The 27936-nt window shown below is 37.6% G+C and overlaps 1 protein-coding gene across 1 annotated transcript; it reads left to right on the forward strand.

The window, feature by feature from the left end:
• RESF1 (retroelement silencing factor 1) lies at positions 1-27936 on the forward strand. The gene is made up of 6 exons (XM_032855316.1): positions 1-42; positions 1834-2008; positions 13942-14007; positions 17984-23033; positions 24322-24405; positions 27407-27936. Exons 4-6 carry the CDS (start codon positions 18041-18043, stop codon positions 27568-27570), a joined length of 5241 nt encoding a protein of 1746 aa, XP_032711207.1. The 5' UTR covers positions 1-42; positions 1834-2008; positions 13942-14007; positions 17984-18040; the 3' UTR covers positions 27571-27936.

Below are 27936 nucleotides of genomic sequence, written 5' to 3' on the forward strand. Positions count from 1 at the left end.
GGGAACATACACAGTAATATAAGAGTGAGATTGTCCTTACAAGTAAGTATGTTACCTCCAAGTAACCTTCTTTAATTTATCTGTTAGGGAATAAAATTGGTTAAACATTAAATGGTAAGACACAATGGATTTGATGACAAAACTTGAGGAGAAATGGTATGGTTGACAAAGCACAGAGAATTCAGTTGTTAATCTTTGCAAGATAAGGAAGAGTAGATTATGGTGAGGTGACTGGTTCAAGTTACCCAGGTAGAGGTCTACTTAAGATTGTTCTGTTTCTTGATTTTTAAAATTTGGTTTTATTATTTCTGGCAAGGGGTTGGGATAAGGCACCACAGAGCACAACTCTGAGAACCATTCTGTGGGATAGAAAGCTGGAGAGATCATCTCTAAGGCTTCTATTCTGTAAACACCCAAGTTGTGTCAGGAAATAATCTGTAGTGATTAAGACCATGGCCTTGCAGTCGATTGCTAAGCTTCAAATCTTGGCTCTACCATTTATTATTATCTATACAACCTTGGGAAAATTATTTAACCTTTTGTCTTAGTTTTCTCATCTGTAAAATGGGGATGACAGAGCACCTACCTCATAGCATTGTTGGGATAAGTTACATGATTTTACTCATACAACACACTTGGAATAGCTGTCAGCTATAAGTGGTAAGTGGTTAATAAATTTTAGCTATTGTTTTGTTAGAAGAAAGATATTTTATAGCCCAAGACAACATTATGTCTAATAGGGAATTCAGTCTGCTAATGTAATCTCTAAGTTGACCAACTCCAAGTCAGTTTACCAGCTTTGTGTTGATTGAATCCCTTCATTATAGACCCTGCTGTAGGTCCAGATTTTGTAGGAAAGTACCAGACACAGCTCTAGTTTTTACTTGCAGGCTTAATTTGAAATCAGGAATGCCTCTATTAAATTCTTTATCGAGGGCAGATTTGCCGGAAAGAAAGCCTTGTTTTTCCATGTTACTGTGTGATATACAGGAATCTCTTCCCGTTTAGATTATCGATGTCTGGCACAAATAGGAGTGCAGATGTTTAGGGAATTGATGTTGCTTTTTAAAAAGGTGTTTATAGGAGCGCCTGGGTGGGTCAGTCAGTTAAGCATCCGACTTCTGCTAGGGTCGTGGGTCGTAGTCTTGGGATCCTGGGATTGAGCCCCATGTCCGGCTCTGTCCCATGCTGGGCTGAGGGAGGGGGTCCTCTGTTTCTCCTTTCTCTGCCCCCTCTCCTGCATGCACCTGTGCCCTCTTTCAAGTAAATAATGAAATCTTTAAAAAGGTATTTATAAAGGTGAATTTCCAGTTTTTGTGTGTGTGTATGGAGGCCTTCTCCACCCTTCTGCCCCCCACCCCATGTAAGGCATACTCTGAAACAGACATGGAAAGCATTCAGTTTGAGATAAAGAGACAACAGTTTACCAACTCTGTCTCCAGAAATGCAAGTTAAAATTTACTTTGTAATAAGCCTTGTAAAGAAAGAAGTAATCTTGCAGACTTTGAGGAATTCTAAATGCTTTGTTGGGAGGCAGCATTGTAGTGTATATATTCTTGGGATCTTAAGTGTGCTTATAAATTGAAGGGCAATGTTAGAGGCTGGCCTGTTGAGGTAAATGTCTCAAGTGAGACATTTGTTCATAGTTGTAATGACTGCAAAGATTTAATGACAATCACTAAGATTCTCTTGAGATGTATTAAATTACAAGACTTCTTTGTAAGTAAAATCTTTAATCTGTGCTTAAAGTTGCAAAATGTTACATGAAATACTGTGCACCTTAGGTTTTAAGAAACAAAGAAATCATAAGCAAATTATTTTTAATTCCAAAAGGTAATTTATTGGATCACATCATTAGAAGTTCAAGTAGCTCCATCTTCTGCTGGATCTGGCATGTGAATCTAAGGAAAGAAAATCTTTAGGCTTTAGAGACATTCCTGTCTTTGAGCTCTGCTGTCTTCAGCATTGACTTCATTCTCCCTTCATTGAGTGGCTGCAGCATATCCAGGTATATACCCAAATAGCTTCATCTTGGACATGCCTTGTGTATGATTGCTTTACTAGAAGTCTGTAATTAATTTCATTGGCTTTCATTGGGTCATGTGCCTGTCTGTGCTGATAACAGGGAAATGCTGTGTTTAGTTCTTTACAGTTCGGGGATAGAATTCATACATACTCATTAATTCATTTTGTCTGTTTACAGAGTACAGTGATTTTCGGTATATTCACATGGTTTGCAACCATCACTGTAGTCATTTTAGAACAATTTCTTGATACCACCACCCCCCAAACAGTTTCCATGTTCAGTAATGGTGTTGACTCATGATGATGAGGCTGTAAAGCAACCAAAAGAGTTTCTTAGGCATCTTTGGGACTGCAATCTGGGACACACAGATTTGACTGAAATCCAAAGTGTACTCCCAGCAAGTGGGGAGTGCAGGGTTATAGAGGCAGAAACCACAAGGGTACATAACTTGTTTTGGAGGAATAATGATTGGTGGTACCAGAGTTTAAACTAACTAGAATACACGATTGACTGGCTAATAGGCATTAACATTCTCTCTGTTTCAGTTCAAAGTAAGAGGATGTGTTGCAGGAGGGTGGTCTAGTTCCAGTTGACAAAAGTCAAAAGTTCATGGTGTTCTAAAAATTGAAATAAGACAAGCACTGGCCCTATTTCCTCAATATCCTTCTGACTCTATTTGGAGTGACTGTTAGTAATGCTTACTCTGTTTCGGAATGTCGTCTCACAAATCCCTCCCTCCTCCACCCCAACCCACCCCAACCCAAGTATTCCCAGGCAACTGTTAATCTAGTTTCTGTCTCTAGGTTTGTGTGTTCTGCACATTTCTTACAGATGAATTAATAATACATGATCTTTTGTGACTTTCTCTCACCTCACGTGTTGTTTTCAAGGTTTATCCATGTTGAATCATGTATGTACTTCACTGCTTTTTATTGCCAAGTAATAGTCCATTGTATGGGTATGCCACATTTTGTTTATCCTTTCATCAGGTAACAGACACTTGGCTACTGTAAATAATGCTGCTGTGAGCATTCATGTACAAGTGTTTGTGTAGACATACATTTTTAATTCTCTTGGATATACACATAGGAGCAGAATTGTTCCATCATATGATAACTATTTGATCTTTTAAGAAACAACCAGAGTGGGGAGCCTGGGTGGCTCCATCTTTAAGCATCTGCCTTTGGCTCAGGTCGTCGTGGGAACTAGTCCCATATTGGCTCTCTGCTCAACAGGAAGCCTGCTTCTCCTTCTCCCACTCCCCCTGCTTGTGTCTCTGTCAAATAAATAAATAAAATTAAAAAAAAAAACAAAACTGCCAAAGTGCTCTTCATAGTAGTGGAAGCATTTATATTCTCAACAGCAATGCATAAGAGTTCCAGTGTGTCCACATCCATAGCAAGCACTTTTTGTGGTATGGCACTGTTTTTGAGTGATGGTTTATGATGTTGAACATCTTTTTATGATCTATTTAGATCTTTGGAAAAATTGTTCAGAATCTTTGTTGACTTTGAATTTGAGTTGTCTTTGTATTGTTGAGTTGTAAGAGTTCTTTATTGAATTCTGTTCCACTGATCATTGTCTATCCTGTTTGATAGATAGCACATGGTTTTGTTACTGTAGTTTTGTAGTAAGTTTTGAAGTTGGGAAGTGTGAGGGGCACCTGGGTGGCTCAGTACTTTAAGCCTCTGCCTTTGGCTCAGGTCATGATCCCAGGGTCCTGGGATCGAGCCCCACATCAGGCTCTCTGCTCAGCCAGGAGCCTGCTTCCCCCTCTCTTTCTGCCTGCCTCTCTGCCTACTTGTGATCTCTGTCTGTCAAATAAATAAATAAAATCTTCAAAAAAATTTTAAAAAAATAAGAAATTGGGAAGTGTGAATCCTCCAAATTTACTCTTTTCAAAATAAATTTTAGGATCATGTTCTCAACTTCTGAAAAAACATCTGGGATTTTGGTAAGGTTTGCACTGAATCTGTAGATGAGTTTGGGGAATATTACCATTAATATTAACATTATTAAATGCTTTAATTCATTGAATGTGGGATGTTTTCCTTTTTTTTAGGTCTTTAATTTCTTTTTTTTTAATAAAAATTTTTATTTTTTTTTTTTTTTTTTTTTTTTTTTTAGTAATTTCTACACCGAACATGGGGCTCAAACTCACAACCCTGTGATCGAGGTGCATGCTCCTCCTGCTGTGCCAGCCAAGTGCCCCAAGTATTTTGTTTATCTAGGGTTTTGTTTTGTTTTTTTTCCTCAGAATTATGACACCTTGGGGTGCCTGGGTGGCTCACTTGTTGGGCATCTGCCTTTAGCCCGGGTCGTGATCCCCAGGGTCCTGGGATTGAGCCCCACATAAGGCTCCCTGCTCAGTAGGAAGCCTGCTTCTCCCTCTCCCACTCCCCCTGTGTGTTCCCTTTCTTGCTGTGTCTGTCTCTGTCAAATAAATAAAATCTTAATTATGACACCTTTTTTTTTCTTTTTAAATAAACTCCACACCCAATATCAGGCTCAGACTTAACCACTCCAAGATGAGGAGTTTCATGCTCTACTGACCCAGCTAACCAGGTGCCCATGGTTTTAATTTCTTGCAGCAATGTTTTACAGAGTATAAATGTTTCATTTTTGTTAAATTTATTCCAAAGTGTATTTGGTTCTTTTTAATGATGTAATGAATTGTTTACAAGAGTAAGTGTTGTTTAGTTTAGAAATACATTTGGGTTTTGTATATAGAGCTTGTACCAGGCAACCTAGTTAAATTAGTTTATTACTTCGTTAGTTTTTTAGTGGAATCCTTACAGTTTTCTACATACAATATGATGTCATCTGCAATTAGAGATAGATAGTTTTTTTTTAATTTATTTATTTTTAAACGATTTTATTTATTTATATGACAGATCACAAGTAGGCAGAGAGACAGGCAGAGATAGAGGAGGAAGCAGGCTCCCTGCCAAGCAGAGCCCAAAGCGGGACTCGATCCCAGGACCCCGAGACCATGACCCGAGCCGAAGGCAGAGGCTTAACCCACTGAGCCACCCAGGCGCCCTGCAATTTTATTTATTCATTTCCAATCAGATATCTTTCTTTCTTTCTTTTTGTATAACTGCCTTGGTTTTTTGCTTAACCCTCTAGTACAATACTGAACAGAAGTAGCAAGAATAGACATCTCTGTTTTGTTCCTCATCTCTTGGCGGGTAAGCATTCAGTCTTTGTTCGTTATGAAGTAAGCTATGGGTTTTTTGTAGATAACTTTCATCAAATCAAAGAAATTCCTTTCTGTTTCTAGTTTGAGTGTTTTTATTATGGACATGTGTTAGATTTGAACGTGCATTTAATTTCTGCCCTGTTAGATCTTCTGCATCTGCTGAGATGATCGTGTGGTTTTTGTTTTTCATTTTATTGGTATGTTATATAACTTTTTTTTTTTTTTTAAATGTTGAACCAATTTTGCATTTGAGGGACAAGTCCCACTTGGTTATGGCATATAATTATTTTTATATGCTACTGTATTTGGTTGCTAGTACTTTGTGGGAATGTTTTTGCATCTGTATTCATAAGAAATTGGTGTGCAATTTCATTGTGCTCTCTTTTCTGGTTTTGCTATTAGGGAATATTAGCCTCATAGCATTAACTTGGAAAGTATTCCCTCCTCTTTTGTGTTTTAGAAAAGTTTATAGAATTGGTTTCTAATATTTAAATTTTTTATGTGATTCACTAGAAAACTGTCTGGAACTAAGCATTTCTTTTTGGGTAATTTTCTGGTTACTAATTCAATCTCTTGATAGGTCTGTTTAGATTTCTTGTATTTTCTGGAGTCAGTTTTGGTCAGTGTGTCTTTTGGGGTGTTTTGGGATTGTGCACTCAATTCCGCTCTGCGGGGGAAGGTTCCTCCCACATCAACAACAAGCAGTTCTCTGGAGATAATGATGTGGGTATTCCGCAAGTCAACACATTTCTAATACTATATACCTGGAAGTAGCATCAGATTCTGTAGGTTGAGGGCTCTGTCCCACAAGACTGTCCTCACCCCCATATAAGATACCAGTTGCAAGCCCAGGTTGTCCCTTGTGCTTCTGACCAACAGGCTACATATTGTAGGTTTTTCTCTGACCCTCCTTGGACTTCACATACCGGTCACAAGTCCAGATTGTTTGTTACCTGTACTTCCAGCTAGCTGGCTGGGTAGATCACAGGTTTCCACAAACCCTTCCCTGGAGTCTGTTAATTTGCTAGAGAGGCTCACAGAACTCAGTCATTTTACTTACTAGGTTACTGGTTTATTGCAAAGGATTTTAAAGGATACAAATCAGTGGTCATAGAAGAAATGCATAGGGTGAGGTATGTGGGAAGGAGAGTAGAACTTTTGTCTCCTCTGAGCATGCCACTCTCCCCAAATCTTCATGTGTTCACAAATGTAGAAGCCCTCAGAATCCTGTCTTTTGGGTTTTTATAGAGGCTTCATTACATAGTCATGATTGATTAAAAACCTTGGCCATTGATTCAGCCTCCCATCTCCTTCCTCTCTGGAGGTGGGAGGGGGTGGGACAGAAAGTTCTAACCCCTTAAGCAGGGGGCTGGTTCTCTTGGCCAACAGCCCACTTCTTTTGGTGCATTCTGAAAACTTGCCATATTAACATAACAAAAGGCACCTTCCTTCATCACATAACTTTGGAAAACCTAAGGATTTTAGGAATTCCAGCAGAAATGGGGACAAAGATCAAATACATATTTCTTACTATAAATCACAATATATGATTTTTATCCAAATTATCAATACATTGACATACAATTGCTTGTAGTATTCTCTTTATGTTCAGTGAATTGTTGATAGTAATGTCTCTATTTCCTGATTTTAGAAATTTGAGACTTTTTGGTCAGTTCAGCTAAAAGTTTATCCATTTTGGTGATCTTCTCAAAGACCCAAGTTTTGGTTTTGTTCGTTTTCTCTATTTTGTATTCTCATGGCTAAAGTTTATGACAGCAAAATACAATATATGACCAACAGAGAGAAGAGAGAGAAGGCACAGGCAAAGTTCATGGAGGTGAGATGCATGTTTCCAGGTTCTCCTTCCACGAGTACTTCATGCGTATGCCATCTCTGCAGCTGCAGATGTCAGGAACAGATGGTCTCCAGAAGCATTTATGTACATTAGAAATTCTTTAGAACCCCAAAGAGTATTTGTTTATGTAGGTTATATCAAATCTGCTTTTGCTTCAGTTTTTTGCTATGCACTGTTTTAGATGAAGTAGTTGAGGGTGTTTATTGGATGTATGAAGTAGATCAGTGCTTCATTACAGTGCTGAAGGATCACTGCCACAGCTTCTATTGGTTTTTACATTTTCCTTCCATGTGACCATGTTACTGGACAAAGTGTTGTGGCTAGGGTGGCTTAGAGCATAGTATAGATCAGTTCACAATTGAATGATTGTCATGCCATCTCACCTGCAAAACTTGCATAGGTCCCCTATGCTAGTTGGAGAAGGAAGACAGTAGACCCAGGGGATCAGGGTTGGGGAAAAAGGCAGAAACTTGCAATCTAATTTACCCCAGGCTGTTGCTACCTACCACCCTCAGTCAATATACTGCTGGCTAATGGAAGATTGTAATCTGAGGACTCTTACCAACTCTCAGCCCCTGCTGATTTGGGGAGTGAATGTCCTTGGGAGTGGTGTCCTTTGGGTCAAGGCTTCTGTACCTTATCCTTCTAGTCATGATTTCCATTGGTTTCCTGATAGTGAAAGCGGAGTTCTCCTGTATTTATTTTCTGGACTAGAGTTATAGGCTCTGGCTTTAAATGGATATGTTATCCCCTGCCTGACCCTGCTAACAGAGTAGATTGTGTTCCACAGGTCTCTTCTGGTACTTTAGGTCCCCTTGCATCATTAATCTCAACCTTCAGTTCTCTAAAATGTAGATCTTAACTCCATGCCAATAAAATGCCTCTGTTACAACAAAGTTCTTGTGACCCTCTAAACTAAACCTGGGACAACCAAAGTGGACAGTAGAATGTGGCTTATAATGACAGAGATAACTAACAGTGTGTAAAAGTTCTCAGATTTTTCTTTGGGGCAACTCAGCCTGCTTTTATGGCTCCTATTTAGTTTTGTTCAAAGAGTTTATCCACCTCAAGAGCCACAGAATTGGCTCACTCCTATTATAATAGCAATATTTAAACTTCTAATAAATACACTTTGTACTCCAGCAGCTTGTTGCATCTTAGGTAGCTTATACTTGCCTGGCAAACTACTTGTGTACTTGAGACCCTTGTCAGGGATTTCTAGATACTTGAAACCACTACCCCCTAATGAATCCTTTTTCCTTCCTTACCTGGAACAGTCTGCTAGGCAGAACTCCAAAGAAGGGTAACTGACTTTCTCATGTGTGCTCTGGGATCTTTAATTCCCACTCTAGGGTATAGTACAACTATAAAGGTAGTCTGAAATTTGTCTCTGACCTCTGCTTTAGTGACACAGTAAAGTAGCATAAACTTTCTAGCCGGAATGACAGATGGATTGCTTTGAACTTCCACTGGCCAGTTATGATGCGATATATGTGATTCCCAACACCCTGTGCTGTCCTTTAATCAGTCCGCAAAAGCAGAGCAGTTTATTTCCTCCTCCCTTGTTCTTCCAGGGAGAAAGCCATGTAGCTGTCATTGGTGAACCTTGATGATGATACCTGGGATGTACTTCGCTGACTTGGCTCTGTGTGGAGGCCTGACCTCCACAAAACACCTGATCATCCTGCCAGGGATGAGGGTCAAGTCAGTCTTTTCCATTGTTGCCTAAGAGAAGAGTACAGTTAATTAAGGTATTTGACCAACTGTCCTGTGCTTCTGAGTAAAATTTGTAGCTGGACACATGAAAGGTAGAGAAGGTAGAGATGTAGGGTGAGAGGGCAGCTTCACCATGGTACTGTGATTACCTTTGTCTTCTCATGGGCTGAATAGGCAAAGCCTAATCTCTGCCTGAATACCTTGGCAGGACACCCAGCATGTCCTCCTCAAACAAAGGTTGATAAGAACCCTTGGGAAAAACGACCATGAGGATGTTTTTTTGTTTGTTTGTTTCTTTCTTTCTACTGCCCTGGTGTCCATTGAGCACAGTTTACCACCTTCCTTACCCTTGAGATATAGCTGCAGCCTATAAAATGATTATGCTTGAGTTGGCTTCTCAGCACCCTGTGTTCTTAGCCATGTTGGTAGCACCCTCCAGGAATAGGGACACTGATGCTGGTTTTTCTGTTTGTGTAAGTAATAAATTGCATATGAAATTATAGTCTTGTCGTCTTTGTCTCCGGCAGCGTGGAGACCTCACAGCTGTGATAGTGGGACTTACAGCCCTGCTAGCCGTGACACTACTGTGTGGCATCATATCTTAAAAGCATTCAGCACAGTTCTTAACATATGGTAAATTCTCAAATGTTAACTGTTACTTATAGAGTTATATTATAAATAGCACAAAACTTAGAATATTCTTGAAAGCTTAATTCAAGGATTGATAGCCTAATTTCTCCCGTGACTAAGGTTACAAGCAGCCAAGGGTAGAATAGGTTGAGTAAATATGATACTTTGCATTCCTGAAAAGTGTTGGTATTTGTGGCTTTGTTGATATTATAGAAGTATCGGTAGCTTTTTCTAATGCAGATTGGTTTTTTCAATGAAAAATACTGGCCTTCCTCAATTTAACCACATCAGTGGACACTCCCAAATAAACTTTGGTATGGAACACATTAGAAGTGGAACTTAAAAAGCGATAAGAGAGAGTTCCAATTTAAAATACCAGAATAGTTGTTTATTTTTGCTTTTTTGTTTGTTTAGATAGGAGAAAAGTATACTATATTTCTTAAGAAGTTTCTATATTTTTGAAGTGCTAAAAGGCTTGCAAATGAAATCATGTGATAATTATGGTTGACATAGATCTGAAGGGAGGGGTGCGAACTTTTACCCCATCCAGAAGTTTATATAGGGACTTCTTTTTAACTTGGTGTTCAGCACTTACAGATAATGTTTATTAGTTTGACATTTATTGAAGCCCACAGGACATTGTCTATATTTGCATCTTTTGTGTTGCTCTAAGACAGTCTTTTTTTTTTATGCCTATCATCTTGGTTATTAATAGCATTGTCTTTCACTTCAGTAATGTTCCAGTTTGATAAATTAACAGTCACCCTTTATATAAAACAGTTCTTGATGTGGCTTAGTTTGTCCTATTCGTTCTTCTTATTTCATCTGACCTATAGTAGGCCTGGCCATGGCAAACCATAATATGACAGTTCCCTTTTCATAAGAGTTTTGTTCGTGGGTATGTGTGCTTATGTGTTTCTGTGAGATAGATACTATGATTATTCCTCTAAGCTGTGATTTTTAGATTATTTTTTGCTTTGTAAATTTCTGTAATAAGGCTAAATTACAAATAAAGGAAGCTGCTGGGTTGACAGTTTTTCATTTAAACTACAATCTTTGTATTAAATGGATATAGAATACTTTAAAATGAAAAGACAGTTGACAAATCTTTTCTTACTTTGGTGAGGGCTTTATGAAATTTTTATATGAAAATCACATACATTGTTAACATACAGTCTCTTATAGCTGTTTGATTAATTTTTTCCCTGCTTCACAAGTTTATTTTGCATTTCATAGCTTACTATTAACAGCTTCTTATACTTTGAATTTTTAGTGACTTGCTTTCTTACAGTTTCTCACAGGATGTAACAGTGATAGTATCATAAAATTTAAAGCCGCAGACTATGCATTTCATAGCTTACTATTCACAACTTCTTATACTTTGAATTTTTAGTGGCTTGCTTTCTTCCAGTTTTCTCATAGTATGTAATAGTGATAGTATCAGAAAATTTAAAGCCATAGACTTTCAAACCTAAAGGTAGTTTGTCTTGGGACGCCTGGGTGGCTCAGTCAGTTACATGGCTGACTCTTGATTTTTGGCTCCGGTCATGATCTCAGGGTCCTGGAATGGAGCCTGTGTTGCTCAGTAGGGAGTCTGTCTGCCTAAGGACTCTCTCCCTCTGCCCCTCCCTCTCCATGTGTGCTCACACTCTTTTCTCTCCAATAAATAAATGTTAAAAAAAAGCGGGGCGGGGGGGGGAGAAAAACTTGGTCTATTTCTAGGATGTAAAAAAGGTTTTTTTAGCTAAAACTTTTAAGATTGTTTTTATGACAACACACAAACCTCACAGATCTTCTCTTCAGGGTAGGAGTGTGTGTATTGACTCTGACTTCCCTCTGTTTGGGTCATGGCACTTTTATCATTGTCAACATACAAGGACTTCTGGCCTCCCAGTGAAGGCCAAACATCTTCTCAGCATCAACATATTGGTATTACCTATTCTTCAGACTGCAAAACCTACCAGATGCAGGGGGAGGGGATTAGTAGAGCCAGACTTTGTGCTAACTGTATCAAGAGTCATTATTCAGGGTTTGCTGATTTACTTACAGCTAGTAATAGCAAGGATGTTCCTAGAATTTCCCACAGTTGAATATAAAATTCCAGTGTTTTGGTGGCTTGATGACCTCTCCCATTACTGGGCGGCCTGCTGATCTTTCACCACTTGACAAAAGTACTTGAACTGTTGTTGCAAAGTGGGGAGAGCCTTAAACTTAGAAGGCAACCAATGGACAATTATTTACTAACCCACAACTTAAGATACTCAATTTGTTTTAATCCCTACTAGAAACAAATAGAGGCGTGTATAATATGTTCTGTACTTCTCTTTCTTTGTTGATTTTTCTGCCAGTTCTATTCATTATTGAAAATACGGAATTGAAATTTTCAACTCTTGGTGAATTGCCTTTTCCGTGTTTTTGCTTTTTTTTTTTTTTTTTTTTTAATTTTAATGCTCTTTTAGGTGTTTTTAATTGTTTTATCTTTTTGTTAGATTGACCCTTTATGGTTGCAGAATACTTCTTATCTCTAGTAAGATTTGTTTATTTTGTCTGATAATTAGCATAGACCTTCCATAGTTCTCTTAGCTGCTGTGTTTGCATGATCTGATGCCTTCTTCTTTTACTTTCATTCTGTTTGTATCTTTGGATTTAAAGTGTGTCTGTTAGAGAAAGCATTTTAGTTAGATAGGTTTTGGTTTTTTTTAAAACTAGTCTGACATTCTCTGTCTTTTGGATTATTTAATCCATTCACATTTAATGTTACTGATATAGTGGGATTTATATCTGCTATTTATACTTTTGTTTTCTAGGTCTTGTGTCTTTTTCTTCCATTAGTATTTTCTTTTGCTTTAAGTGAATATTTTCTAGTGTACATTTTAATATTCTAAATGTTTTTTTCCCACTGTATATTTTGTGGAAGCACAAATTACTTTTTTTATAGACCACCTGAAAATCTTCTATTGTATTTTTCTGTATTTTGTATATATATTTTTTTATTTTATTTTTTCAGTGTTCTAAGATTCATTGTTTATGCACCACACCCAGTGCTCCATGCAATACATGCCCTCCTTAATACCCACCACCAGGCTAACCCATCCCTCACCTTCCAAAACCCTCATTTTGTTTCTGAGTCCATAGTCTCTCATGCTTTGTCTCCCCCTCCGATTTATCCCAATTCACTTTTTCTTTCCTTCTCCTAATGCCCTCTGTGTTACTCCTTATGCTCCACAAGTAAGTGAAACCATATGATAATTGACTTCTTCTGCTTGACTTATTTCACTCAGTTTAATCTCCTCCAGTCCCAACCGTGTTGATGAAAAAGTTGGGTATTCATCTTTTCTGAAGGAGGCATAATATTCCATTTTATATATGAACCATATCTTCTTTATCCACTCGTCTGTTGAAGGGCATCTTGACTCCTTCTAAAGTAATTTGGCAATTGTGGCCATTGCTGCTATAACATTGGGGTACTATGGCCCTTCTTTTCATTACATCTGTATCTTTGGGATAAATACCTAGTAGTGCAATTGCAGGGTCATAGAGTAGCTGTAAATCATTTTTATCTATACCTTTAAAGGTATTAAGCATTTAAAATCTAGCTTATTATGCTTGTGAATTTTTTTTAAGATTTTTTTTTTTAATTTATTTGAGAGAGAATGAGAGAGAGCATGAGAGGAGAAAGGTCAGCAGGAGAAGCAGACTCCCCGCTGAGCAGGGATCCTGATGTGAGACTCGATCCGGGTATTCCAGGATTATGACCTGAGCCAAAGGCAGTTGCTTAACCAACTGAACCACCCAGGTGCCCTATGCTTGTGGTTTTAAATCAAACTAAAAGACTGTTACTAGTATGGAGGTAGAGAGGTGAAGAATATGGGGCCCAGTGAAGTTGATCTCTCGTTTTTGAATTCTGCCAATCCTAGAGTATGTGTGTACTTGTGTGGAAGCCCTAATCCTGGAGAGACAGGTTGATAACTAGGAATAAAGGGAAGGGGAGTAGGATTTTATTTATTTTTATTTTTTATTTTTTAATTTTATTTATTAGAGAGCATGAGCAGGGAGAAGGAGCAGAGGGAGAAGCAGACTCCCTGCTGAGCAGGGAGCCTTATGTGGGGCTCAGTCCCAGGACTCTGAGATCATGACCTGAGCCAAAGGCAGACACTTAACCCACTGAGCCACCCACATGCCCTGGGAATAGGATTTTAAATGTGGAGATTCTGTATGAAGGTCAGCTCTGTTGCTGGAGATACATGTTACATTTATATTGGTGGGCTTCATAGATTTGATGATGGGAGAACAGCAGATGATGCTATTTTTTCTCTGAAATATAAGTAGCTGAGTTAGGGCAGGGAAACGTGTGTGTGGGTTGGAGTAGCTGGGGACCTGAGAGGAGAGGTCTTAGAGAATAGGGAAATTCAATAAAATGAAGTAGAATTGTTGAGCAGTGTTAAGTTTGATGTTTGTGTTCCTGAAATAAAAGCAGTCTGCTGACTTGTGTGACTTCTGTTTCTCCCCTAGAAAACTTCAGCTGCTCCTGTGCAGAGAAGGAGATTCTTAAAATCAGCCACACTTGGGGTTTGTCAGGTGAGTGCCATGGCTGTCACAGGTGAAGGGTGATGATGGAGTGGGGTAGCGATTTTGTCCAGTAATTCATTTTTTCAAGAGAAATTAAGATGATAGATAGCTCATATAAATCTTGTCTCTGGTAATCTCCATTACATTATATTCTCAGAAGGCTTAATACTGGGTATCCAAAAGTAGAGACTCTATAGTCCGAAAAAAGTCAGACAACTTTTGACTCCCTCCATCTAAATAGGTAGTTCAGGGATGATTTTCCAGGCTTCAGTTTTCTTCTGTGCCAGCAGAGAAGAGAGAGGAAAAAAGTAACCCCAAGTTACTCAAAAAGGTCATTTGTCTTCCTACCCATAGGCTCTATTTTGGTCCTCCAGGGTTGTCCTAATGTAACAGACTGGGTGGCTTAAACAACAAATTTGTTTCTCACAGTTTTAGTCTGGAAGTCCAAGATCAAGGTGTTTGGTTTCTCCTGAGGCCTCACAGCATGTAGTCAGCCGCCTCTGTGTGACCTCACATGGTCTTTCCTCTGTGTGTCTATGCCTGATGTCTCTCTTAAAAGGACATCAGTCCTATTTGATTAGGGCCCTAGCCTTATCGCCTCACTTAAATGTAATGACCTGCCTGAAGGGCCTGTCTCCAAATATAGTCACAACGAGGGTTAGGGTTTTAGCATAATGAATTTGCGGTGGAAGGACACAATTCACTTCATAACTGGCCTCCCACTGCAAGTATGAATAAGAACTAAGGGGAATGTATTAGGCATCATTAACTCCAGTGTAAGTGCCACTTTACATTAATGCATCTGCTTGATCAGGTCAGTTGTATTATTATTTCTGTTTTAAGTAAACTGCCCCTGATTCCAACTCATGACCCTAGATCAAGAGTCTAATGCTATGCTGACTGAAGCAGCCAGGTGCCCCCAGTCAGTTGTTGTATTAAGGCAACTTTCTTGGGAGAAGGCACTTGAGGAATATGCGGATCTGTTTTTTCTTCTATAAGTTTATTAGCCAGCATAATAATAAGTACATCATTACTTGCAGATGTAGAGTCGGTTATTCCTCAGTTATATATAACTAACACCCAGTGTTTATCACATCACATGCCCTCCTTAATACCCATCACATAGTTAACCCTATTCCCCCACCCTCCTCTCCAGCAACCCTCAGTTTGCTTCCTAGAGTTAAGAGCCTCTCATGATTTATCTCCCTCTGATTTCTTCTCATTTAGTTTTTCTGGGATTTGTTTTTAATCCAGAAGCATATATGCCTTCTTCAGTTTTGTTTTTCTTCTTAATGAGAACACTCTGATGCATAAATTAATAGATCTCAAAGATCTGTAGATTGTTTGGGTTTTCTACATAACCTCTGCATAGTAGTTTTTATGTTTTCCTTCCCGATTCTTACAGTTTTCGAGGATCTCCAGTACAGTGATGAATAGAAAGGGAAATAGTGATGTGTTGGTTTTGTTGTCAGTCTAAATTTTGAAAGCTACCATGTATCAAATTTAAGGAAATTTCTGTTGTTGGTTTGATACAGTTTTCTTCAAATGAATCAATGTTGAATTGTATCAAAAGTTCTTGCATGTGTTGAAATGAACTTGGAATTTTAAAAATTATTGTCATTATTACTTTAATTTTCAAATGACATCTTGTATTTCTGAAATAATCCCAATTTGATCATGATAGGTTATTGTTTTCATATGTCACCCTTTTTGGTTTGCTAACACTTTATTTAGGATTTTCGCATTTGTGTTTCTGCAAGAGATTGGCTTCTTAATTTTCCTTTTCATCTTTTGGATGATAGCATCAGTGAATGAGCTCTGAAGTGTTCTCTCCTTTATCCTTTGTTATTTTGGATTATTTCTTTCATAAATGATAGAATACTCCAGCAAAGCCATATGGGTCTGGCATTTTCTTTGTGAAAAGATACTTAATTATGTGGTATTTTTCCTGGCTAGGTGTATTTTTTTGAAGAATTTCTCTATTCCACCTAAATTTGAAATGTATTGGAATAGAATTTTTCAGAATAATAATGTTACTTTAAATCTATAGGGTCTAATGCTAGTCTCTATTCCCAATATTGTACTTTTTAAATAGAGATTGATTGATTCTAAAGATAGAGTAAGTGGGTGCATACAAGCCGGGCTAGAGGCAGAGAAAGAAAGGGAGAAAGAGAATCCACAAGCAGACTCCCCAGCTGAGCAGGAAGCCAGATGTGGGGCTTACAACCCTGAGATCATGACCTGAACTGGAACCAAGAGTTGGCCACTTAACCAGCTGAGGTGCCCACCCGACTCCAACCCCCCACCGCTGCCAGTATTGCACTTTAAAAATGTCATGATCAGTATTGTCAGAGGCTTACTGATTTTTATTCTTTTTAAAGAATTATCTTGTGACTTGCTGAATCTCTACATTTGCATTCATTATTTTGTTTATTTCACTCATCATTTCTTTCCTTGGATTAACTTATTACTCTGCTTGTGATAAATGTGGGAAATGTTTCCCAGTCATTTCATTTTATTTTATTTTAAAGATCTGAGGTAATTTCTGCACCCATCGTGGGGCTCAGACTCAAAAACGTGAAATCAAGAGTCACAAGCCCTAACTGAGCCAACCAGGCCCCCCTTCCAGTCTTCTTTTTAAAGTACATTTATTTATGCTATGAATTATCCTCAAGTGTTATATGAACATGAGTGTAAGAGCAGGTTATGGCCTGAATTGTGTGTCCCTCTTTCCCTATTCATAGGTTGAAGCCTTAACCCCTAATGTAACTATTTGAAGATAAGGCCTTTAGGGAGGTAATTAAGGTTAAATGACATCACAAGGGTGGGGCTCTGATTCAGTAGGACTGGTATCCTAAGTAGAGGAAGAGGCACCAGAGCACTTTTTCTATGTAAGTATAAAGTACATTCCTTATTTCTCAGTTATTTGGCAATTTCCTAGTTACTTCCCCCCGCTATAATTTCTAGATTGATTCTATTGTAAATTAATCTGAATTATTATAATTCTTTCAAAATTGAGGTTTATAGCTCAGTTAGATGGTCATGTTGGTAAAAGTTCCATGTGCGCTTGGAAGGAATGTCTGCATTGGGTGATCTATTAATGGCCTGCATTTGAGATGTACTATTAATATGTTAAGTTTGTTTAATTCTGTTATTTTAATTTGTCTTCATTTATTATGGTTATAGATTTGACTTTTTAAATTTATCAATATACTGTTGGTGAGTGTAAATTATTTTTAACCATTTTGGAAGGCAATTTGTCACTGTTTATTTTTAATGTCCTTTGACACACAGATCTCATTTCTAGGAATTTTCAGAAATAATTAACCACAAATATAAAAGCATAAATACAAGAATGGTTAGGGTAGTATTAGTTAATAAGTGCAAAAACTTAAGAAAAACAAATAGAGGACTGTTTAAACTTAAGTCAGTAGAGAACTGGTTAAATGGGGATATACCCAGAAACTTGAATGTTATACAGTGAAGTTAATATATTTATAGTGAAATGATAAAGGTATTCCAGGTATAGTAATGAAAATCAGACAAAAAGATGAGGTTTTCTTTATGTGTTTGTTTTTTGTGTATAAAATTTTATGAAAGGAAATTTAACAATGGACACCCCTAGGAAGTTAGACAATGGACTTTTTACCATGTGTTTGAACTTTGTGTTTGCTTCAGTGAGCATGGGTTACTTAGAATAAAGAGCCTATTAAAATAAATAATAGCAGAAAGTAATTCCCACGTCAGTGTAACAAACAAAATACTTAACTGTATAATGTAGAATGAATTCCTGTAAAACACCCCAGAAATCTTCTTGATCTTTGACGTAATTTTTTATTGTATCCTCCTTTGCTCTTTCCTTTGTTTCTCTTCCCCAAGTTAAATATGACTCTTTGGTCTGAGGTGTCTGGAATTATGATAGACGTAGCATTGGTGTTAAGGTTACATAGCCGCAATTCTAATAAAAGATCTCTATTTCCTACAGATTCCTGTCATTCAAAGCAACTGACTGTTAACACACTGCTGCTACATCAAATCAGCAATGAATTGGAATGCAAAACCAGAGAATGTCACCTTACCACCACAGTATCTTAAAAAGCAGTCATGTTTTTTGGAGCAGGCATTAATAAATACACTTAACACAACATCTCAAAGTTCTTTAAACTATCCTGGAAGTAACCAAGAAGCATGTATTCTTGGTATTTCAAATCCAGTTTCACAGCCGCTGCTAAATATCAGGAATTACACAACTCCTCAGCAAATCTCTTTTCCTGATATGCATAATGGGACACTTGTGGCCTCACAAACTTCAGTAGAACGAATCACATATGCAAATGTTAATGGATCCAAGCAACTAAATCACAATATGCAAACATCTTCAGGAGTTACCCAAAATGTATGGTTGAACTCACCAATGAGAAATCCTATGCTTTCTCATGCAGGCGCAACTATGTCCCATCAGACTGGTTTTGGAACTAATACACCTAGTATGCATGCACTACAGAATCAGTTTGTAACATCAGACTCCTATTCTGTGCAGCTACAAATGATCCCTTCTAATTCTGCAAGAATTCCTGTAACTTATCAAGGAGCCCCAGGACTTAACCCATCTTTATCAGAACGACAGGTTGATTGGGCACCACAGTATACATCCAGTGGACTGACTTATCCAGATTACAGACCACTTTCAAAGCAATACAGTTACTCATCACGAAGCTTTTTGCAAGATCCTACTCTTCAAAAACAAACCTCTGTGCCATCTACATCATTGCATATTAAAAATGTTCACCCTCCAGATTCTCCACAGACTTTACAGTCAAAGCAGACTGCAGCCATACAGTCCTATCAGTACGCAGTTACTCAAACTGACAAAAGACCTCCACCTCCTCCTTATGACTGTAGATACGCAAGCCAGCTTTTGCAGAGTACTCAGCATGTTATTAAACAGGCTTCTGTGGACATTCCTCAGAGTCAAGAACTGCACTTACCTGAAATGAGGAAAGACTACTCTAGAAGCTTTCAACAGCATTGGCAAAACCTTAATGAAAATGTCAGCACAGTTGGAAATTCCTGTAACTTGAAAGTAAATACCAATGTCACTCAGCCTTTTAATGAACCTGTTAGATCTTCTGTGGATGGTGTTCAGGCCCTTGCTCAAAATAATCAAGAGAGAAGAGACTGTGATCTAACTTCAAATCAAGTACTGGACACAAGTGCCACAAAAGAAAAGTTAGTGAGGGATATTAAAACATTAGTAGAAATAAAAAAGAAGTTCTCAGAACTTGCAAGGAAAATTAAAATTAATAAAAATCTTCTGATGGCAGCAGGTTGTATTAAAACAACTGATACCTCTTCTAATGAATTAGCTCCAAATTCTGAATTATCTCTGAAACAAACTGCCCAAATCCAGTCTGGACCACAAGTGACCCTAGGGACTAAAGAGGATAAACCACGAACCATAACAGAATCTGCAAAAGAAACAAATAGAACACACAATAGAATGAATTCCAACATTCAGGACCCAAACTGGGGAAATTGTAACCAAGTGAATTCTGTTTTACTAAATTCTGTCTGTTCAGAAAAGTTGCCTATGCCAGACCAGTTACATGATTTAGAAGTTAGGACTTCTTTAAAGGCATCAACTGTTGAGATTACCCAGGCAACATTAAATAACACTCAGATTTCATCAGGAAATGTCAATGTTGAACTAAATGTGCCAACAAATTCTGAAACTACTAGTGTTCCTCAGTCTACATCCTTTGAGGAATATGTTTCAAAATACCCAAATAAAAATACGCTAATTCTCAGTCTGCTTACATGTAGAGATCAACCTCAGGAGAAATTATTTAAAAATGCTAGTGAAACTGTTCAGGGTTCTAAACCACATAGTTTTGAAATTAACCCAAATACCCAAATCACTGGTAACCAACCGTCTTTGAAAACCATGGAAACTCCAAGTACTTGTAATCTAAATGCCAGGGTTTTAGACAACTCCTTTTTCCTCGAGCATAAATCCTCAACAAGTGGAATGCCTTCCAACAGTGACAATCACTTTCCTATGGAATTGCTAGCAACGTGTCTTTCTCTGTGGAAAAAGCCTTCAGAATCTACAGAGGAAAAACAGTATAATGAGTCAAAAAACAGAACAGCAGTTGGAGTTTCAAAGCCTGTGGAAACCTGTGATAAGAGTCCATTTTCAGTTACAGGAAATTCTCATAATAAGAAGGTAAACACCTCACAAGAAACAACTTTGTCAACAGTAGTACAGAATTACGAGTCTTCCAGTGCAGCTGTTACAAAGGGAACAGAACTTCAGGTTGCTGTGGTGTCTCCCTTAATTCTTTCAGATGTCAAAACATTGTCTGCCAAAGGAATAACACCTGATACTGTACCTGAAACACTGTATCCAGTTATTAAGGAAGGCAGTGTTTGTAGCTTACAAAATCAGTTGGCAGAAAATACAAGTGTTACTGCTGCTTTAAAAGCTAATCTTAATGAACCAGTAGCTGGTACCTCAACAGACACAAAGATGTTCTCACCAATTCAGAAGGAAGAGCAAAGTGAGTCAACTAATTCAGAAGACACACCTAAAAGCAATCAAGGGAAGCACATCAAGTTAGAACCAGATACCCACTGTTCTGTGAGTCAACAGCAAGCCTCATACAAGTCAAGGAACACTGATATTGTTAGTGGTGATACGTTACATATTGACAATATTTGTTCTCTTGTTGAAGGTGATACATCTTACAATTCCCAAATAGCAAAGATATTTAACATGCCTCCTTTGAAAAGGGTTGAGCCACAGAAATCTCTACCTAACCAAGCAATTACTAAAGAACAACAAAAAGAACAAATAGACAGCCTCACTGAAAATAAAGACTTTAGTTTTCAAAATGATAATTTTTCGGGGTGCACAGATGTTTCATGTAAAATAACTGATCAGGCGGAATCTCCGCAACCTCCAGAATCATCTTCGAAGTATGTTAAAATGGATAGTGGAATTCTAGAGGAGAGTAACATGGACCATATCACTAAAAAAGAAGGCACAGCTAATGATACGTGTTCATTGTCAGCTATTCAGCAGGATAGTTGTCTTCGGGAAGTTGACATGTCTGGCAGTTACAGTGCCCAAGATCCTCCAAGAAGTGAGATTCTCAGTGATAAAGCATCTGTCTTATACCTACATGATCAGCTGTCAGAACTCTTAAAAGAATTTCCCTATGGTATTGAAGCTGTGAACACACATGAAGGTTCTGTGACCCAGCAAATAACAAACCAAATCTTGAAAGATCAAACTTGTGATAAAACTGGTTGCGACTCTAAGGACTCAACAGACCAAATACAAATTACAGTATTAAACTCAGAGCAAATGAGAGAATTATTTCCTGAACATGATGATCAACTCTGTGAGGTAGACAAGTTGATGGAACATCAGAAAGAACAACCTATAAAAGAAGGGAGCAGCCAGTGTGACCCACAAGCAGATACAGCTGGAAAGACTGATGATACGTTAGTGGATTCAGAGAAAGACGATGTCGGTTGCTGTGCATTGGGGTGGCTATCTATGGTTTATGAAGGAGTACCCCAGTGTCAGTGTAGTTCCATCAGCAACTCAATTTCAAAAGAAGAGGAAAATCAGTGTTCTCCTTCAAAGATTAACAGTTGTGAACAAGAAGAAAGAACTTCTGATAGAAATGTACCTGTTGGGTGTAATAGTTCTCTAAGTAACAGTCCAAAAATTCCTTCGACTTTTCCAGATAGAAAAAAACATTTTTCTGAAATAGAGCAAGGCAAAAATAGAAATGATATGCCCAAAACAAAACATCATAAATCAGTGAAGACAGAACAAGAAGTATCAGGTCAGTTTTTATCTAAAGGTGATAAAAGATTAGATTCCATGCAAAGTCACAAAAGAAAAAGAAAACTGCAATTTCATGAGGTAACTTTCAATACCGGTAATAAAATGACAAAATTTTCTCAAGAGATCCTGCAACAGAAGCTCATGGCACAAAACTTACGTCCACTAAAACCAAAGGCAGGGTTTTTGACAAGTAAAAATAAAGAGCTACGTATGAAGAGTGGTTCTTTGGTACAGTCACTATCCCCAGAGAAAATAAAATTGAAAGCAGGTGGCTTAAGACAGAAAGTTTTGGAAAAAAGGAAGTTAGATGATGGGAGCATACTTGATTCAAAGATAAAGAAGAACTACGAACGGGAGCAGAATAAAAGTATGGGAGATAGTACCTTTAAATTATGTAATTTTTTATCAATTACAAATGAAAGAGCTAGGATTAAAGAAAAGGCAGTATCACATGTTAAGTCCTCAGTTTCTAAGGATAGTTCATCTAAAATTAATAGAGTTCTAACATCAAAGGAGTATTTGCAAAGGCAGAAGCACAAAGAAGCAATGGGTAGCAATGCCTCAAAGAAAAGCTATGTGAGAAATGTACCATGTGATTCTCAATACATGAAGTCCAGTAAACTTCCCATGCAGGTTGGGAGTTGTGGGAAATCAAATGAGAGACCTAACAGCAGTGTACAGACTTCTAAAGAATCCTTAAATATTTATTCAAGCCATGGTAAAAGCCTCAAGATTCACCATTCTGAGGAATCTAAAACACACGTTTCAAGAAATGTTAAGGGTATAGTTGGTGGAAAGCAACCTGATAAAATGTGGATTGATAAAACCAAGTTAGACAAAACTTCAGGCAGCATAAACAGTGAAGTGGAGTTCAGTCAAATGTCTCCCCAGTCAAAGGATCAAAGGAAACTGTATCTGAACAGAGTTGCATTTAAATGTACTGAGCGTGAGAGCATTTGTCTCACAAAATTAGAGAGTTCACCCAGGAAGCTTCATAAAGAGAAGAGACTGGAAAATAAACCTCAGAGCCTCTTACCTGTGAAAGATGCCCCAGAAAAACGAAGCATGCTGGAATTTAAATTATGTCCAGATGGACTGATGAAGAATACAAATTCTGTTCATGACTGGAAGGATCTGCAGCCTTGTCCTAGGAAGGAGCAAGCCCCTGTGCAAGGTCTAGTATGATTTTCTTCATGGTGTCTGGAACATTGTCAGGCATTATAGGTGAACAAGTAGGTTAGCACTACTTAAGCCATGTGGGTAGCTAGCAAAGACTTAAATGAATTTGCTGTTGCTTGGTATTTGTTTTTGTAAATCAATGGATCATTTGGGCAGTATTTAATCTCCCCCTTACTGTAAATTGTCCTCAATTTGTACTTAAGAGGTATATAAAATTGGAAGTTTGCCAAATACAAAAAATTTCCTTTTGCACCAAGAAGCCTGTATTACAAAAAACGGTTTTTGCACTAAGTTAGAAAAATGTTACGTACTATTTCAAGTATTTTGTTGATTGTCATTTGGGCTTGGAATTTCAAAGCCCTGTGAACTTGAAGATTTTGTCTCTAAATATGAGGAGATAATTGTTACATATTAGTGAAAACTTATACATAGGGAAATGGCTCAGCTTACTGTCATCTTTAAAGTAGTTGGTGACTGTGTTACCACAAAAAAGTGTGACTATGTAGTCTGCTCTTGAAATCTTGAAATGGGAGGACCGTGGAAGTAGTATTGTTCAGTATTTAGTTACCAAAGCCAGAATGTTAAGCATGACTGTCAGTTAGCTGCTGAGTAATAGAATTTTCAGTGTAGTGTCAGGAAGGAGAAAACAGAGGACTAATTTTTTATGATAGAAAGGAAACATTGAGGGGTTGTGGATATTACATATAAAACATTGGGTTTAGAAATTCAGATTGGAGAACTAAATGATTTGAATGGCAATCTTAATTTCTCCCGTGATGTTTAGATGGTATCTGTTGGGGCACATAAAATTATGATATAAATACAAGGTATCTTCTTGAAAGGAGATAGGGATCTATGATAAAAATCAGTATAAAATTCAGTTTGTAAAGTATTGGTGATTTCACTTGGCTGTGTAAGTAGATCTTTGGAAACTGAGGCACAGGTGTAACAAGAACATTAGAAGTGGGTGGGGGCAATGGGAGTGACTTTTCTCTGTCTCATGAGCCCTTAAGTACCTTGAGATTGGTTGATGTTCAGCCTAAGTGGGAGAAATATAATTCCATAGTGAAGATAAACTTTTACAAGCAATTTCTTTTCCATTTATGTGATATACAGGCACTTGAAATGGAAGAGAGCATTTTTTTCAGGCTTCTTTTAGACTTGGATTATATGTGAATATATAATACTTTTTAATCTCTATTTTATGCTTACATGATTTTCCTTCATTATAGTATTAAAAGAGATGAATAGCAATTTCTAGAGATCTGAAAATGAATATTTAGTTTCAGGAATAAAAAGTACAAAAGAAGACTGGTTAAGAGGTGTAACTGAGGAGAAAAGGATGCCAGAAGCCAGCCAAGAAATAGGTAAAATCATCACCTATTTAAATTTTTATTTTGTTTATTGGGCACTTGGTTATGTAGAAGCTGGATTATAGTTATGAAACTTGTAAAATTTGTTTTTTATCCATATTTTTAGTGATTAAATATTTGTGTGAGTAGTAGGAAGATATTTTCCCTTCCTTTGTTTTTTGGTTTTCCTTTTTTTAGATTTTATTTGTTTGACAGAGACACAGCAAGAGAGGGAACACAAGCAGGAGGAGTGGAAGAGGGAGAAGCAGGCTTCCTGCTGAGCAGGGAACCCTATATGGGGCTTGATCCCAGGACCCTGAGATCATAACCTGAGCAGAAGGCAGATGCTTAACAACTGAGCCACCCAGGCGCCCCTTCGATATTTTCTGTCCTACTGTAGAGAAGGAAGAGGTTCCTCTTTAATAAAAAGAAGATGTTTCTTATCATGAGTTAAGGGGTTGGCATACTTTTTTCCTGTAGGACTAGATAGTAAATACTAGGTTTTGCAGATCATGAGGTCTCCTAAATACTTGTCTCTGACACTAGTGAGAAAATGGCAGTAGAATAATAAGTGAATGAGTATGGGCTATGTTTCAACCATACTGGGCTAATGGCTGGGCTTGGCCTACAGGCCATGTCCTTGTTTGCCAGTCCCTTGGTTGGGTGATTTATAAGTTAATCCATTTAATTCTCAAATCCAGATAGACAGGGGTGTCCCCATTTTATCAATGGAAGGTTAGATCATTTGACTGAAATTCCATGACTAGTAACTGAGTAGGCACTTGAAATTGGTCCCTTTTCAAAGTTAATTGTGGAATCTGAATTATTTTGATGATAAGACTGAGCCTCCTAGTTAAAATTTATTTATTTTTGCAGGGAAGGGATTTGGGCTGAGGGTTAACTGGAAAAACCAGAGCTTTCAGTATCTGATTTAATTAGTGGAATGAATGTGCTTGGTTTTTAGGGTTTTGCACTGAGAATTAGAAGCTAGGGTTCATGAGTTTTAGCTTTGTTTTGGTTAATTGAATATGCAAAGACAAGGGCTTAGAATTCCTTGAAGATGGAGGGAAGCAGAATTTCACCATAAGCAACAATTTGAAGCACATTTTTTTCCTCTCATCTTAATTATTTTTTTTATAATTTTTTATTATTATTATTTTTTTTTATAAACATTATTAGCCCCAGGGGTACAGGTCTGTGAATCACCAGGTTCACAGACTTCACAGCACTCACCATAACATATACCCTCCCCAATGTCTATAACCCCACCACCCTCTCCCTACCCTCCTCCCCCTGGAAGAAGCACATTTCTTAAAAGAGGGGAAGTGTGACAAAATTGAGAAGAGAGCTTAAATACAATTTTTAGAAATTGAGTCTATACATTAAAGGTGCATATAGGGAAACACTGAGTAGAATTGAAGACTCAAAGAAGGAAGAAATGCACACTTAATCAGAACAGGAAAACAGCTGAAAAAGGGAAAAATGAATTTTAAGAGTCCTGAGAGTAGGAAACACTTCCAGAGTTGGAACACAGGAATTTAAAAACGAGGAAGATGAAAATGGGCATGGAGATTGGGCAAGAAAGATCCTTGGAAATAGGAGAGATATTACCTCGTAGATTCAGTGAGAGGCATGATTAGAACCTGAATCTGAAAACACAGATGCCTGCACAGATTGACTAGAAAAGATATCCACATATAGGATGAGCAATAAACTTAAGTAGAATAAACAATACCCAGAGTCATGATGAAAAAAAATACAGACTAGGAGACAGGCTCAAGGAGATCTGAAACAGGATAGAGAAAAGCCAAGGTGCAAGTGACAGCTCTGTCAAAGGTGTAAGATCAAATCACCAGGTTGTACCTGAAACTAATATAATACTGTATGTCAATTTAATTTCAATTAAAAAGTAAAGGCAAATAAAATGCACCTGTAATTCAAAAAAGCTGGATCAGATTCAGGGAAGGTGTGAAAGAACAAATACAAAGATGAAGATGTGGACACTGTGAACCAAAGTGAAGAAAGATAAAAAAAACAAATGCCATGAACTCCCAAATAGATGCAGAGAAACTTTTTAGATAATTGTACATCTAAATTTGGTAGCAAAGATTGGAGTATAGATGGAGCAAGTTGTGAAACTCAAGTCAGGATAAGGTTCAGAGAAGAGCTGACAGAATGCAGTGGAAATGATTTAGGGACCCATCTTGGGTATCATTATCACTGACATCATAAAAGAAAGCTATTGAGGACATACAAGAATTTTGAATCATGTAAAGAACCAAAAGAACTAGAGCATCAGAAAAAGGTAAAATGGTACTATATTCTAGAAAAGATTGGGCTTTCTAGAGTAGGAATAGACTTCTTAGAGCAGGAGTGAAAACCATGGGAATTCTGTGTAAGGGGAATGGATACTGAGAAATAGAGGCACATCTAGAAATTCAAGAACTAGGAAAAACTGAACCCGTCAAAAAGATAATGAAGCTAATGCAATGCTGAGATGGTCTAACAAAACAGAAAAATGACAGACATGACTTGTAAAGTGTAGCAAGGCCAGAATATTAAAACTGTCTTTCCCATTCACTGGTTGAAACTGGCTAGTGTTTACGTTTTTTATGTTGTGGGTTTAGATAGTTGTTAAAAAGGTCTCACTTAAATATTGTGCAAATGATAGTAGAACATAATAGCCCTGGGCTTGTGAAGATGGGATGAGAGTAGAAAATAGTCCCCACAAGAGAGGCAAGATAACCTTTGTGCATAATTTATCATTCTGTAGGTAAAAAGCCATAGTTTTTGTTTGTTTGGGGTTTGTTTGGGCAGCAAAGCAAAGTATATTGAATGATAGTACAGAGCTCCTACAGAGAGAGGGGACCAGAGAAGGTTGCCCAAAAAGCCAGTTTATCAACCTCTCTTTGTTAATGATATTTTATCCCAAAGAAGAATGCAGGTTTTCCCTCTTCATTTTAATTCTATATTGGTCACTAATACTGAGTAATAAATAAGATTTCTGTTTCCTTAGATAATGTTTTGGCTAATTCGAGACTCTCCAAGAGAAGCTTCAGTGCAGATGGATTTGAGACACTACAAAATCCAGTAAAAGATTCAAAAGCAATGTTTCAAACCTACAAAAAGATGTATATGGAGAAGAGAAGCAGAAGCCTTGGTAGCAGTCCTTTAAAATAATTTTGAGGGTAATTTTTTTGATGGGTCTGTAATTGGCACCAGAAAATTCCTGCCATTTTCTGTTCAGGGTATTTTGCTGGAAATGCTCAGAATTACCATGATAAAATCTCTCAAGAGAGTTTGGTTACCACTTAAGTTATGTATATCATTGAAATTACTTAATTAAAACGGCTTGAGGACCTTACCTGTGGGTACCAGGCATAAGAAATAGATGGTATTTTTCAGGGAAACTGCAAGGTATTGAATTTTGACATTATTGAACAAAGTTTACCATTGTTTATTTTGAAATGCTAACTATCCATCCTGAGGGAGGGCTGTTCTCAGTTAAGTACTTGTTTATTTTAGCTGGGACTGTAAATATGTTTT

Source organism: Lontra canadensis, unplaced genomic scaffold, assembly GCF_010015895.1.
Source record: "Lontra canadensis isolate GAN:19392208 unplaced genomic scaffold, GSC_riverotter_1.0 scaffold9, whole genome shotgun sequence".
In the NCBI taxonomy this organism is placed as follows: Eukaryota; Metazoa; Chordata; class Mammalia; order Carnivora; family Mustelidae; genus Lontra; species Lontra canadensis.